Source organism: Sinohyriopsis cumingii, chromosome 14 (assembly GCF_028554795.1).
Source record: "Sinohyriopsis cumingii isolate HCF-2022 chromosome 14, ASM2855479v2, whole genome shotgun sequence".
NCBI classification, from domain to species: domain Eukaryota; kingdom Metazoa; phylum Mollusca; class Bivalvia; order Unionida; family Unionidae; genus Sinohyriopsis; species Sinohyriopsis cumingii.
In genome coordinates this window covers 49,595,764-49,610,197 of record NC_142974.1, presented here as the reverse complement: position 1 = coordinate 49,610,197, position 14,434 = coordinate 49,595,764, and the positions used below count along the sequence as shown (strand labels likewise).

Sequence of the window (14,434 nt, the reverse complement as noted above, 5' to 3'; positions counted from 1 at the left end):
TAGCGTGGAAATGTTCAAAGCTCTGGATACCAACTGTTAGAAGTGTACGAAATTTACCACTTTCCCAAGACACAAAAATACCATAAGGGCGACGAGACTCAGAAATACATTTTCTTAGACTACGTGGATTCCTTTTTGAAACTGAAACAAGAAGCCAACGGATATTCTTCCTTGTGCCACATATCCGAAGACCAAAAGAAATTCAAGGAGTAATACTGGGAGCAGGAAGGCATCACTTTAGACCACATCGAGAAAAACAAAGGAAGGCGATCGTTTGCCAAAGTGATGTTAAATTGCTTGTGGGGCAAAATGGCACAACGACCGTGTTCACCTCATATGGAGTATTTGGCAGGCAAATCAGAATTTGATCTTCCTGATGATTCACGACAAGACCAAACACATTTGATTTGATCTTATTCAATTACGAAGAAGAACGGGACTTTGTAGAACCCGGCGAATTTGGAAATGTCATCATTGCGGCTTACGTGACAGCCCATGCTCGCTTAAAATTGTACGAAGCTTTAGAACTGTTAGGTGATCGTGTCCTGTACTCTGTCACGGACTGTTGCATCTGCATCGATTGCCCGGGTCAGCATCACCATGACATCGAAATAGATCATTTAGGAGCCTGTACAGACGAAGACTCCAACGAGACGATTTTAAGTTTCGCTAGTGGCGGTCTTAAAATTTGCGGCAACGAATACCGGGACAAACAAGGAGAAGTGCACATGGCGTGTAAAGTGAAAGGATTGACTCTCAATTATCTCACCGGTACAGTGGTGTACTTTGGGGTATTGAAAGAAGCATTTCAGTCTGGAGAGGATGGAAACTTTAGAGTGACCACCTACGAACCCAATAAGATTGTACGCTTACCCACTCACCAGATCGTCAGTCGACCCCTGGAAAAGCTGTATTAAATTGTATACCAGATACTTGTGCGGCATCCCAATCATTTGATTTTGCCGTAAGGTCACGTCGATATTGGTCAGCATATAAAAAGGGACAACGTCCAAGATCGACAGTTCATTGCAACTACCAAGACCAAGAGAGAAAGATGAATCCTTTTAAACAGATATCATTCGAGATTCGAATTCGGTGATTTTCAAGCGGAATGCGATGCTGTGCCTTGCGATGAGTGCGATGCGTAAATCATCATGGGAACTTCGTTATCACCACTACTACCGCTACACCTACCATAGAAAGTGATGCTGTGCGTGCCAAACCTGTCGGATGAGAAAGCGACGTTACTCGTTATTGTGGACTCTTTACTGGTTTTCGTTGTCAATGTCAACCTTCACGTTAGGCCATGCGTCTACCACCCTATGGATGTCATCCAAAACTGAGCAAACTCCTGTCGATTTCACTCTGCCCTCATCGAAACGAACGTGTGAAAGACGAATATTCGTTCTCTGTGCGTTTGCCTGAATACTGCGACTTTGAAAATCATTTTCAGTCGTTCCAAGGAAAATGGTCTAAATATCTGGGAGGATCTACACCCGAAGAATTAGCCAGAACCGGATTTTTATAATTGGGCGAAGGGGATAAGTCAAGTGCTTCAGTTGTGGTGTGTCTTTACACCAGTGGGAACAACACGATTCTTCATGCCTGGAACATTCTCGATGGTCTCCGATTTGTAACTACCTACCTTTTGTGTGACCGAGTTATTGAAGTGACATACCGTGTCGTTTAAGAAACCAGATTGGCTAAGAGTCAAACATTGGACACCACAGAGACCAGTATTTAAAACCTATTTAACAAATAATATTCAAGCATTACCAAAAGAACTGCAAGAGAAGATCTGCAAGGAAGTTTGGCAGTGACTTGCCAGAATAAAATCTCAATGGGTGCCTGTAGAACTTTTGTGTCGAGATATTCACAAGAAGAAAGTGAAAGAAGTCAACAAACAAATCAGATTTTTCTGGATCAAGAGTGCGTTTATCCTATTGTTCCGCTTTAGACTGTTTACATCAGAAGATTTCATTGACATTCTTAACCGTTACCCTGAATGGCAGTGGTCAGAAATTACTCGCTATGTTTATTACTTTTGCTCTAAGAGAAGATTTTAAATACAATAATACTGACTGATATGATCATGGATAATTTACAAATAGAACATTCGTGGGTGGTTTGCCTGTGGTGCTGAGAGAACGCATTTACCGATAGTTGGTCAAAATACAAGTGAAACGCAAAGAACAATTGCATCTGTTACGTCACTGGAGTTTAAACCACTGATACTTGAATGATATAAGAGGACTGATTCATTTGAAAACGTTCCAATGGTCCGACATTGTTCCACTAGGCTAGGACCAGAAGACTTTGGTGTCTACTGATCCTACTTGTTACATGTTGACCATACTACAAAGAGTACCAAAGGAATAGATAGTGGATTACCAAAATCTTGTATGTTATCGAATTTTATCTATAGAGGAAAAGTCTCTACAATGTGTAGTGCGTGAGCTAGTGACTAAACAATTTGGTTTGGCTACTGGAGTACGATCAGTTTTGTGCAAAAAGTACACTTATTATCTCCGAAAAAAGAGGGTATAAAACAGACTAGCATGCCACGACCTTTATCAGAAGCGATACAACAGATTCCGCGGAAGGAAATAAATGAAGATTTGCAATGGAAGATTACCAACACTTATTACGAGAACTGTCTCCATTGAATTGGGGTCGACGTGTGATGTGTGTCTTAGTGACTTGTTTTCTAGGATTTCGTAAACCAGTTGATTCCTTGTGGACTCTTTACGAACAGTATTTGTCACCAAATAAAACATGAAAGTGGTTCCTTTAAATGTCCACGAGAGACTCATTTTGTTGAAAGCCTTGCGTTTTCATCTGGATACTTCTACGGGAAAAAACGATTCCTCAGCTTTTAGGTACCGACGATGTGTATGACGATGACTGTGTAGCTTGTGACTTACACCCTCATTGGACAGATTTACGTGGCTTGAAATATTGGGGTTTTGAGGCTTGGACTAAAGAAGTGGCCTATTATGCTCAAGAGCTGCGATACTCCGTTCAAACGTCCAAGGAAAAAGTTCACTTTTAAACCTGCGTTGGTGACAGTGCTAGAAGAACCCGTCACCGAAGACAACCACTCCTTTCAGGACAGGACTGTCATGGACATTCCCGAAAGACCTTTTCGGGAGGACACATGTGTGACTGTACGCCATGTAGAGACTGTAAGAACATTGCACACTGTCCTTAGGACATCTTGGTAACTAAACACATGTTGTACAGTGACTTGTTTATATTCCACTTTGATCGTGTTGATGTGTTTTTGTATCGCTGTACGTAACCATTTAAGTTTGATGTATTTTTGTCTTTCGTGTTGTTCCATTTTAACTTGCAATAAACGTGTCCTGAAAAAATATTAAAACTCTTGTCTTGTCCGTCTTCGTGTCAAAAGGGGCATTCGTTGCACTATGCCTACCTCTGCTGTCTCTGTACCCTCTTCCTCCACTTTCACAATCATCGACGAAAACTTACATAGTGCCAGTTGGGAGGCCTTGTATGTTCGTCATCCCTTTAACATGTTAATTGCCGGACCTATTGGTTCAGGCAAAATCGAATTAGTCAAACGTTTGATCGAACATAAACATCGTTTGATTGATTGTTCACCTCAACGAATTGGGTGGTGTTACAAAAAGAGGCAACTGGCGTACCGTCTCTTGCTAGAACGTCAAGGCGATTACATCGTGTTTGTGGAAGGCATTCCTGACAAAGACGACTGGATCGTATCTGACCCCAGTCAAACTCATCTGGTCATTTTTGACATGTTAGGAGAAGACAAGAAATTAAACTGTGGTTTACGCGCAAAGGGCATCATCGTAATACCAGCGTCATTTACATTACTCAAAATTTGTTTCAACAATGTAAAGCCCATCGCATCATCAGTCTCAATGATCATTACGTTGTCTATCTTAAAACCCTAGAGATAAATCGCAAGTGCAAGTCTTAGCCAAACAGTTAGGAACACCTTGGCTAACTCATACGTACGACGATGCCACTCAAACCCCACATGCCTATTTACTCGTAGATTTGAAACACACTACCCTGATTATTTGCGATTTCGCACCCATCTGTTCCACCACTGGTGTTAAGACGGAGGGCCTTTCGTGTACAAGTCACATTCGGCTAGTTACCAAAAAAAAAATCATGAAAACCTCGGACACTATGGGTCTGTCTCACACATCATCAACATGTCTCGTCTTCCCGTCAAATTGATTCGTGCCTTGTACGGAATCATCCACGAAAAAATCCACAAATACGTGCTCGTGTTTTAGAAGCCAGTCTCAAAGGAGTCTTACGCTGGTTTGCGGTGACAGCACGTCAGTTACTGCAAGGCATCATTCAGATTTCTCATCAAACCAAACGCTTTTTTGACAGAAACAAACTAGCCTTGACACAACTGGCCGATCTCCGCATCGACACTAAAACCAAAAAGCAAATCAATTTGAGACCTGGAAGGAGCGATTCTCTAGGTGGTGTCATCATTCGCTCCTTCTTAAAATGGGATCCTAATGCCGCCAAAGTTCTACCCAGGAGAAAAACCACTCACAGAAAAGCCAAACGAAGCCCAAGGAAGAAAAAGAGCAGCGGTGGCAAGACCATGTCACAGCCCCAGAAAAGAAAAGCCCACCGAAAAAGAAAAAGAAAAGTCCACAGAAAAAGAAATGTCCTCAGAAAACAGCTTCTATCCACAAGAGAACTTCGTCCACTAACATCTCCACCACCACTATCTTCAACATCTCCTCCCATGGCCCATCGAGGTTATTAAGGAGTTAAGAAATCTTATCGTGCTGCCAAAACCCGTCTGAAAAGTCTCCGTTTACCTCAAGTACAACGATGGTTACAAGAACAGACCACCTACACTTTACACAAACCCATTTGACGAACATTTTCCGTTTGGAAGTGGTTATCTAAAGTGGGAAACGACATCAGTCACACTTTGAACAGAACAACCGCCAAGTATCCGATACGACGCCTGGAAGTGAAAACGTTCACCATTTCCGCTGGACATCAATCCATGATCGAAATTAATCTGTTTCAAGGACAGTTTCCCAAACGTTTGATGCTTTGTATCGTCACAAATACAGCATTCAACGGAGCCTACAATGAAAATACTTTCGGGTTTAAGCATAACAACGTGTCCAAAATCGAAGTTAGTCACGACGGCAGGACCTTGTGTACCAGACCTTTTGAACCTAAGTTTCATAAAGAGATGAATTACTTGTGATCGTACTTGTCCATGTACGAAGCTACCGGACAAATAGGAACCAACACCAGTTACAGCATTATGTACGAAATTTACGCAGGAAGTTATGCATTGTGGGCTATTGATTTCACTCCAGACCAAGGCAGCGACAACGGACATTTCCAACCTATAAAATCGGGTCAAATTCGTGTGGGACTTCAGTTTGTACACCCACCTCCAGACCACACGGTGAACGTAATCCTGTATGACGAATTCGACAATACCATAGAAATCAACAGTTTGAAAGAAGTCTAGTGAAGAATCTATGGAAATGGCATGGGAGGAGACCGTGGAAACAGAACCAAAAGACAAAGACGAAATGGACATAGTCATGAAGTTCATATGGCCAGAACAAGAACAACATTTAGTCTTCTGTTTTGCCAAACTTTTGGCAAAACAAAATTACGGAATTGATCAAGAAGATTGCTATGTCAAAATGATCATCCCAGTCAAAGTCAACACCATCAATGTCTGATGCTGAATCGAGAAGAACAGTTGGACGAGAATCTAGACGAAGCTTGGAGTCACATCTCGGAAGAAGCCGTGTTGCATCAGTGGTATAAAGACTTGCGTGAACATTTATTTCTTCCATTAATGACTCTAGAGATCCATCGCATCGAAGCTCCGTTGGCTCAGCGTGCAGAAACGAAGCGAAGAAAGGATTACTTGTCAGACATTTTCACAGAGAAAGTCAGGATTGAATTCATCACTTATCATTACCTGTGAAGAAAAACAACACAAAAATGGATACCTGGAAACTTTATTATCTTTTGAACCACAGTTCGTACACTGCTTCTTTTACTCCTGTCGTGGGTGGTAAAGATGAACTACCTCATTGTAAACGTCAAGACCATCAAGCTTATGTCATCAAGACGGACGACAGTCATCTCCCAGGAACACACTAGGTAGCCGTCTACTTTCCTAAAGAAGGTTGTGTCGAGTATATCGATTCGTATAGATTGCCCCCTTTGGAAGACATCATTCTCTTTATGAGAAGAAATTCTCAGACAACACGATTCAATGTGAAATTTCAAGGCACAGATTCCATGGTGTATGGACAATATTATGTGTATTTTCTTCAACAACGCAGTCTCAGATATTCTTTAGAATATATAGCGACCTATTTTGATCGTCACTCATCTAGAAACGATGGGAACGTAGATCGATGGTTTTATGACCATATTGTTTATTATTTGTCTTTAGCTAGGAAACGTAGTGTACATCAATGGCCCAATGACTTCCAACAGTGGAAGTCTAACTTCAGTTCACAACGTTGCCAAAAATAGATTGTTATTTGAAAAACTTGTTTGTTGTTTATTGAATTGTTAATTTTAAAAAAAAATTGTTGATGGTTGGTTGTTAGTCATTTGAATAAAAATGTTGTGTTTTGAAGAAGAAAAAAATGCGTCTTTCGTTTGTTTGCCATATTTTCTATCGGGTCTGCGCTTGAACAATGTAAAGCGGGGAAGTCTCCAATCTGACCATCCATTGTTGACTCATCCTCTTATGAAGATGTGCTCAAGACTAGCCAAGTTGATCAAAGCTTATGTGCATTTATCGCATGTCAGGAAAAGTCTGATACCGAATCCTTCAGAGATAGAGAATGTTAGAATGTTGAAAGTAACTGAAGACCTGATACAAGAGCTCTTCAGAGAGGAAAGCAGGAAGAAGAAAGAAGAATGGACGGAGAAGTACAGACTTCAGAAACAGCAGAGAGATCGGCAGCAGCACCATCAGCAGGAACCAGACACAGGTTTTGTAGACTGCCGTGTAGACACCAAAGAGTTCTTCTCTTTCCAAAGAAGCAGGCCCTATCCTGTGGGAAAGCCGGCCGCCAGGCGGGGACACAATCTTATACAATAAAAAGATTGCCATCAATCCTCGTCCACAAAATCAGCCCTTTTTCAGGGCTATCCAATACTCTAGAAAAGAGATACTAATTCAAGTGCCAATCATAAGTTAGTAAGTTAAAAAATAGAGGTGAGTCAATAAGAACTTCATTTCTTTATCTCTGTTAGAAGTGTGTCTATAAGCACTTCGTTTCGGAACCTTGTCAAATAGTGAGTTTTTGATAGTAGTTAAGGTTTGTAAGTAAAAAGTGAGTGAGAGTTTCTTTAAGTCCACGCGATCCATGTTTATTGGAGTAATGGTATGGACTATGTAAGTTTTGTTGACATGGGATGTTTTCCTTCACGTCCACGCTTGACAAATATAAAGGGAAACGCTCGTCATTCTGGCAACCCATCGTTGACCAGTCAACTACGAAGAAAATGAGTAGAACAGAGAAACTAATTGAACTCCAAATGCACCTGGATTATGCCAGTCTGCTACTGATTGAGCTGACAATGGAGGCGATCGAGAAGGAAGAGAAAATAGTAGACTAGGAGGAGAGGAAAAAGAAGAAAGAGAAGGAAGAATCCTACCTCACCTCATGTTGAGACCTCTGTGTGAGGTCAAACCTGAGGTGAGGATACCTCCACAGGCAGCACCAGCACAACAGCCACAACAACCACTAGTAGCAGGACTACAACCTATACAAGTACTGCAGACACTAGCAGTACCATAACTTCCTCATCCACGGGTGTGGCATATTAGACAAGAACACTTCAGAATCCTAAAAACGAAAGATTGGGATTCCGAAGCCAATCAACCAGCCTATGCGCTCCCAAGAGCAAGACTGAACTGGGAGCAAGATTGGAGTAGATGTGTTTGTGGTGCCAGGCCTGGGAGATGCCGGCATTACCTCGGGGCTAACCAGATATCTAGAAAATATACTATTCAAGTTGCCAACTTGTGTGAATGTGAAGTAGTGTGATTATAGACACTCCTTTCCTGGTGTGAGCGTCTGTTTGTATAAGCTCACGTAAGCTTGTGTGGATAGTAGATCTTTTTAGGCTTGTAAGCGTTCGCGTACATTTGTGTGAATAGTAGAGTGTTTTTTCTTTCTTTTTCCTTCTGTGTGGATGATATAATAAGGTTAATTTTTTTCCTTCCCGTGAGTGGATGGTATATTTGGTTTTGTAGATAGTATATGGTTATGTTTTTTGTGCTATTTATCGTGTGAGAATAGTATATTTTGGTTTTGTGTTTTGCTTTTTTCCGTTTGTGGATAATAATTTGAAGCTTTGATAGTATACTTTGGGTTTCTTTTTTTTTCTTCCCGTGTGTGGATAGTATATTTGGTTTTGGGGATAGTAGAATAAGTTTTTTTTTCTCCATCCCGTGTGTGGATTCTAGATATTATGTGAAGTGAGAGTTGGGGATGTTTTCCTTCACGTCCGTGCTTGACATATATAAAGTCAAAGCCTTCGTCGTTTGCGCCATTCTACACAGAATAAAAGAAAATGTCCATATAGTTGTTCAAGGAGTTAAAGAACTGTTGGCACTGGATGATGGATGTCACCTGTGCGATGGAAAAGCTAGAAAAGGAATTAAAGTATCCTGGTAATCTAGACTTCGTGACCAGTTTGAAATTAGCAAGAGCAATGGTACAAGGAATGCTTGAGGAAGAAGTGGAAAAAATAAAAAGATTGATTCAACCTCCGTATGTGAGAGTTGGAAGCACTTGATAATGTAATCCAAGTCAGGTGCTTTCTAGAAGAGACACTGAATTGACTGAGTGGTCCTTTGTACAGTGGGGACTAGGCCAGCTAAAAAAAAGAAGAAATTAAAAGAAAGGTAATTAAAGACACATGGGCAAAGGAGAGAAAAGTACAAGACAATAGAAAGAAAGAAGAGGACTTTGATAGATTGAATAAAAACTGGATCAAGGTACAGGAGAAATTTAGATCGATGGGCCATCCTGACTGGATGCCAGAGAAGGAAACGAAGAAGAAGAAGAAAGGAATCATTGGAAAAGCCAGTAGCTGATGGAACAACTGGAGAAAATAAAAGAACCCTTGGAAAACCTGTATCAGTTTTTTGTACAATGGCCTTATCAAATTTGTTACCTGTGAAGGTACCTTGTATTTAATGGGTCGACAGATTATAGCTTTGTCAAACTGACTTGTGCATTTACACCAGTGTGCTGTGATCCAGAGAAACTAACCATAACCATCATGTGGACAAACACAAATACTGCAAGCAAGAACAGCTTCTTCAAGAAAAGAAAAACACTGTGGATTCCCAAGCACTGTGTATCCCTGGTATCCCAGACACAAAATTCCGAGTGCGTAGAGTTGACAGCCGTTTATATTAAGATCACTGCCTCACCCATATCCCCAAATTCGGCGGGAAAGACTCACGCTGAACGTATATGTGAAACCGAGTAGGGATCTACAACATGGTCATAGGAGCCTGCTGTGGAAGACATTCAAATTCCACCATCCCAATCATCTTCAAAAATAGAAGACAATGAGATGGATACGCGCTCACAGCAAATGTTTGATTCTGAATTAAATGACGATTGCTGCTTGCAAGTACGTCCCATATTTATCTACAATATAGGAAGTGTAATCTCCAATACAAACAGGAAGAAAATCACTAGATGCTCCTGTTCCTGACATAAACTGTGAACAAATATTCAGTTCACAAACTTACATCACTGCAACTGATTCCGAAAAAGACGATGAATTATACCTTGAGAAATTTGTGCCAGATCCTTTAAAGAAGTTCATGGATCTCAAATCTGTCAGGTACATGATTGAAGATCCACAGTTGTTCTACAAGAGATCTCATCTGCAAGAAAAGATGGCATGTATTTTATTATCCATAACATTGACAACATCATGAACATTCTTCGGGGAAAAGGGCTGAGTTCTGGGACAACTATGGCACTTGGGCCAAGTATGCATCACCAGCCACAACATTTTTTGAAAGAAATGGCATTCCTTTGATGAATGTTAAATGCCAAGATAAAGGACTGCATCAAGAGAAATGTCAGAAAAAGTGTATCTACGAGTCATTACAACCACAGCCATTAGCAATTGAGATCATACATGTTCAAAGAATTTACCAAACTCTAAAGAGCTCTCTGTTAGGACAGGATCAGTTCAAGCGACGGATAATGTGGTTCCAGAAAGCTGGTAATCTTCTTCCTGATATTGCAACCAACAACATGCTTGCTGACTAAATTGGAAAATTCTCGTCCAGAACTTATCGTGCATCCATGAAACATCCGTCCAAAAACGTTGCATACATTAGAACAAAACCTTCCGTTAGAAAAAGATTAGCAAACGAACTAGAGCGCAAAGGGGTGAAGGAAGTAGAGAGAATGGCAAGTTCTAAAAGAAATGACGATTACCAGCAACCAAGAAGCAAGAAACAACTCCAAAATATTAAACATTCAAAAGCAAGAACATAGCCCAGCCCATCCAAATCAGGGAACATCGCCGACCATATTGTTTGCGCAGAAGAAATGACCAAAACAATGAAATTCCTCCAAACTGTGAAACATGTGAATGGCTGACAACACCCAGTCATGACTCTTTACAACGAACAGATCACATATATTAAGAGTTTCTGCTGTATTGAAGGAAATAACATTCTTGGAATGGACAAGACCAACAACCTTGGTGATTTTCATCTGTTTGAAACAGTTTTTAAAGATTTTTCCATTAAAAGGTGATCTACAGATGACTCTCCGATTATGTTCGGCCCAACTTTCATCCATACCAACTCCAGCACCAAGGCATTCCTCCATGACGTCGCTGACAGCTTGACAGACAACCTGCTCGAGTAACTGGCAATCAGCACAGATGAGGAATTGGCATTCAAAACCGGTATAAAATGCTGTTTGCCTGGTATCACACACGTTCTTTGTACTCGCCATCAAAAGCAGAGAGTAAGCAGACAAATTAAATTTAAAGTTGGGATCCCATTAAAAGATTGACAGAAAGATTTTGATTTAGTGTTTGGCTAAAATGGTCTTCTACAAAAAACAGACGTTGACACCCACCAAAAACAACTAAGCAGTTATGTTCCATCACTGATGACAAAGACTCACCTGCCTGCAAGAGAACGTTTCACACTACTTTGCTAAAAGATTGTATCAAATGCTCAAAGAAATCATCATAGATCCAGTCAACAACCGCAAAATTACATGCACATGGACAAACAACAACTCCGAGAGTGCAAATCACATCCTAAAATTGGACACAAAATAGAAGCAAGCTGAATTACCAAAATTTGTCAAACTGCTTCAGCTATTAGTGACAGTGAACAGGAAGAGAGATGTCGTTCCCTGAAAAACATGGGTTATTATTGTCTCAGTGAAAGATTTAAACCACCATGTCAACACTGATCACTGTGCCAGAATGATGGAAGAACAACGGGATAAATAACAAAAAGATTTCTCACTGACTGTGGCAAAGACCATCCAAATATGATGTACTCAATAGATGGCAGAATAAATGCAACCAGAACTCTTTCTTCAGGTCAGAAGCCAAACCAAATTCGAAAAAAAACATGGCAGAAAGACCTAGAATACCATCAAATAAGCCAAGTGTGACACGCAAACTGTAAAGTGCAGTCTATATAAAGTAGTTATATAGCGACACCAGATGCCGACTATTGTCACATGATACTCTGATGAATTTTAGCCAATTTTCGGAAAAAATATCAACAAAATATAGCGTATGGACGCGTGTGAAAAACACTACAATTAAAAAGATCACTACGATCAATAACAACATCTTAAGAAAAACGAAAATTTAAAACCGAAACAAGAATAAAAAAATAAAAATGAGACTATTTTACATAAATGCTCATTTTTACAAAGGACAAACCGCAGGCCTTCTCTCGAGCAGTTCCAGTTGCGCTCCCTGCTGTAAATCACGCTAATCCGATAGCAAGACAGGGTTTCCAACTTAAAATGCGTCAGCTGGGCCAGTGGTTTGAGAAATTGGGCACAGTTGCTGAAAGCCCAGTTCAGATGGTCTGGTAACGTCATTCGGATAGAGGAGACCAAGATCCTGTGACAGCTCTTCTGTGGTGAGCTCATGCAGGGAAAGCAAAAACAAGGGCACTCCAGGAAAGGGTACACATAACCTTAAAGTTGAATGCATTGAGCATTAAAATTCTATCACATTTAAATTTTAAGCCACAAAAGTCTTTGTGAAGGGGCAAATCGACCTTTCTTCTTCCCCCCCCCCCATGTCAGTTTTAAACTTGAAAGGCTACATCTACTAATCATTGAAATTTGATTCAATGGTCACCAAAACACAACGCTTAAGCGGTCATTGTAAGACCTTCACTTATGACAGTGGAGATCTGATTTTAATCAGATTGGATAATTCTGTTATTTCGGGATTACTTACCTCGTAAGCATTTTTGTGTACCATGGGATTTGATTGCCACAATATTGATATAGTGGCTTTGTCCTGCAATCTATGAAGTGTGAGCTTTAAAATAATGTGTTGTAATTAGTGCATATACATATTGTTTCATTAATAGTATAGCTTCAAGTATAGTTTCAATAGTTTGAAAGCTTGTTATTCTGTTAGTTTCAAAATGCATGGATAAGATGAAAAGGGTTAAAATAAAACAAACATGTGCAAATTAATATTTTATCAACAGATTTCAATAATGAAGTTGATACTAGTATCTTTTACTAATATCTATGAATGAAACACGTAAATTGGTCAGATTAGAAATGTTAGACATTTTCTATACACGATAACCATACACACTCTCTTGCTGATGCTTTTATTCATTGCGTATTTGTAATAGATTTTATTTTAATTATTATCCAGATAATAAAATAAATCATCAGTTAATCTGTCTGTCCTTTTACATGAATTACAATAATTGAAATGATCTGACATTTTTTAATTTAAATGAAAACAGTTTTTTTCCAAATGTTATTTAATCGCATACTTCACACTTATATGCTTTCTATCAAGCATGTGTTCAGATGTGTTAATTTGGACATCCATTGTGAATAAAACATCACATAATTCACACTTAAATGGTTTTTCTCAAGTATGTATCCTCATGTGATCTTCAGACGTCCACTGAACCTCAACATTTCATCACATACTTCACACTTATATGGTTTTTCTCCAGTGTGTCCTTGTGCGTATTAATATTTCCACTTTTTAAACTTTTTATCACACACTTCACACTCAAATGGTTTTTCTCCGGTATTTAGTTTCATGTGGACAATAAGATCTCCTAACACTTAAATTGTTTTTCTCCAGTATGTAACCTCATGTGCTTATTCAGAACTCCTCTCAAACTAAACATTTTATCACACACATCGCACTTAAATGGTTTTTCACCAGTATGTATTCTCAAATGATCATGTAAAATTCCCATGCGACTAAACTGTTTATGACATAATTCACATTTAAATGGCTTTTCTCCAGTATGTATCTTCATGTGCACATTCAAATCTCCATTGCGATTAAACCGTTTATGACACTCTTCACACTTAAATAGTTTTTCTCCAGTATGGATCCTCATGTGCATAGTCAGAGCTCCACTCTGACTAAACATTTTCTTGCATACTTCACACTTAAATGGTTTGTCACCTGTATGTGTCCTCATGTGCACATTCAAACTTCCTCTGTGACTAAACCTTTTATGACATTCTTCACACTTAAATGGTTTTTCTCCAGTATGGATCCTCATGTGCATATTCAAAGTTCCACTGCGACTAAACATTTTATTACATACTTCACACTTAAATGGTTTTTCTCCATTATGTATCCTCATGTGCACATTCCAACCTCCACTATGAATAAATCTTTGATCACACACTTCACACTTGAATGGTTTTTCTCCAGTATGTGTCCTCACGTGGATTGTTAGCTGTCCACTCTGCCTAAACATTTTATCACATACTTCACACTTAAATGGTTTTTCTCCAGTATGTATCCTCATATGCATATTTAGCGATCCACTCTCACTAAACCTTTTATTACAAACTTCACACTTAAACGGTTTTTCTCCAGCAAGGTCCATCATGTGATTGAGTAGGGTCTGAACGACACATTCGATTTAGGAACCAAAATGTCTCTGCTCAGAACCTAGTAGGACTCGCGGTACTCATTCAGGTCCCATAGTAAACCTATCCAAACACCATTATATTAAAAAGTAAATAACTTAAATGTATGAGTGGTCATGATCAAACCTATATTTATCAACACACATCCGATCTAGGAACCAGGATGTCTGTGCTCATAATCTAGTACGCCTACCATCAACGCTGGGAACCAATGGCCGTACCTAAAA

The 14,434-nt window shown here is 39.7% G+C and overlaps 1 protein-coding gene across 1 annotated transcript in view; it reads right to left on the bottom strand.

The window, feature by feature from the left end:
* Nucleotides 1-14,434, bottom strand: part of LOC149783754 (uncharacterized) — a 63,125-nt gene that overhangs the window by 23,945 nt on the left and 24,746 nt on the right. The window contains exon 2 of the mRNA XM_089932901.1: nucleotides 13,376-14,195. Coding sequence (XP_089789027.1) covers nucleotides 13,376-14,195 — 820 coding nt within the window. The remainder of the gene's footprint in view (nucleotides 1-13,375; nucleotides 14,196-14,434) is intronic.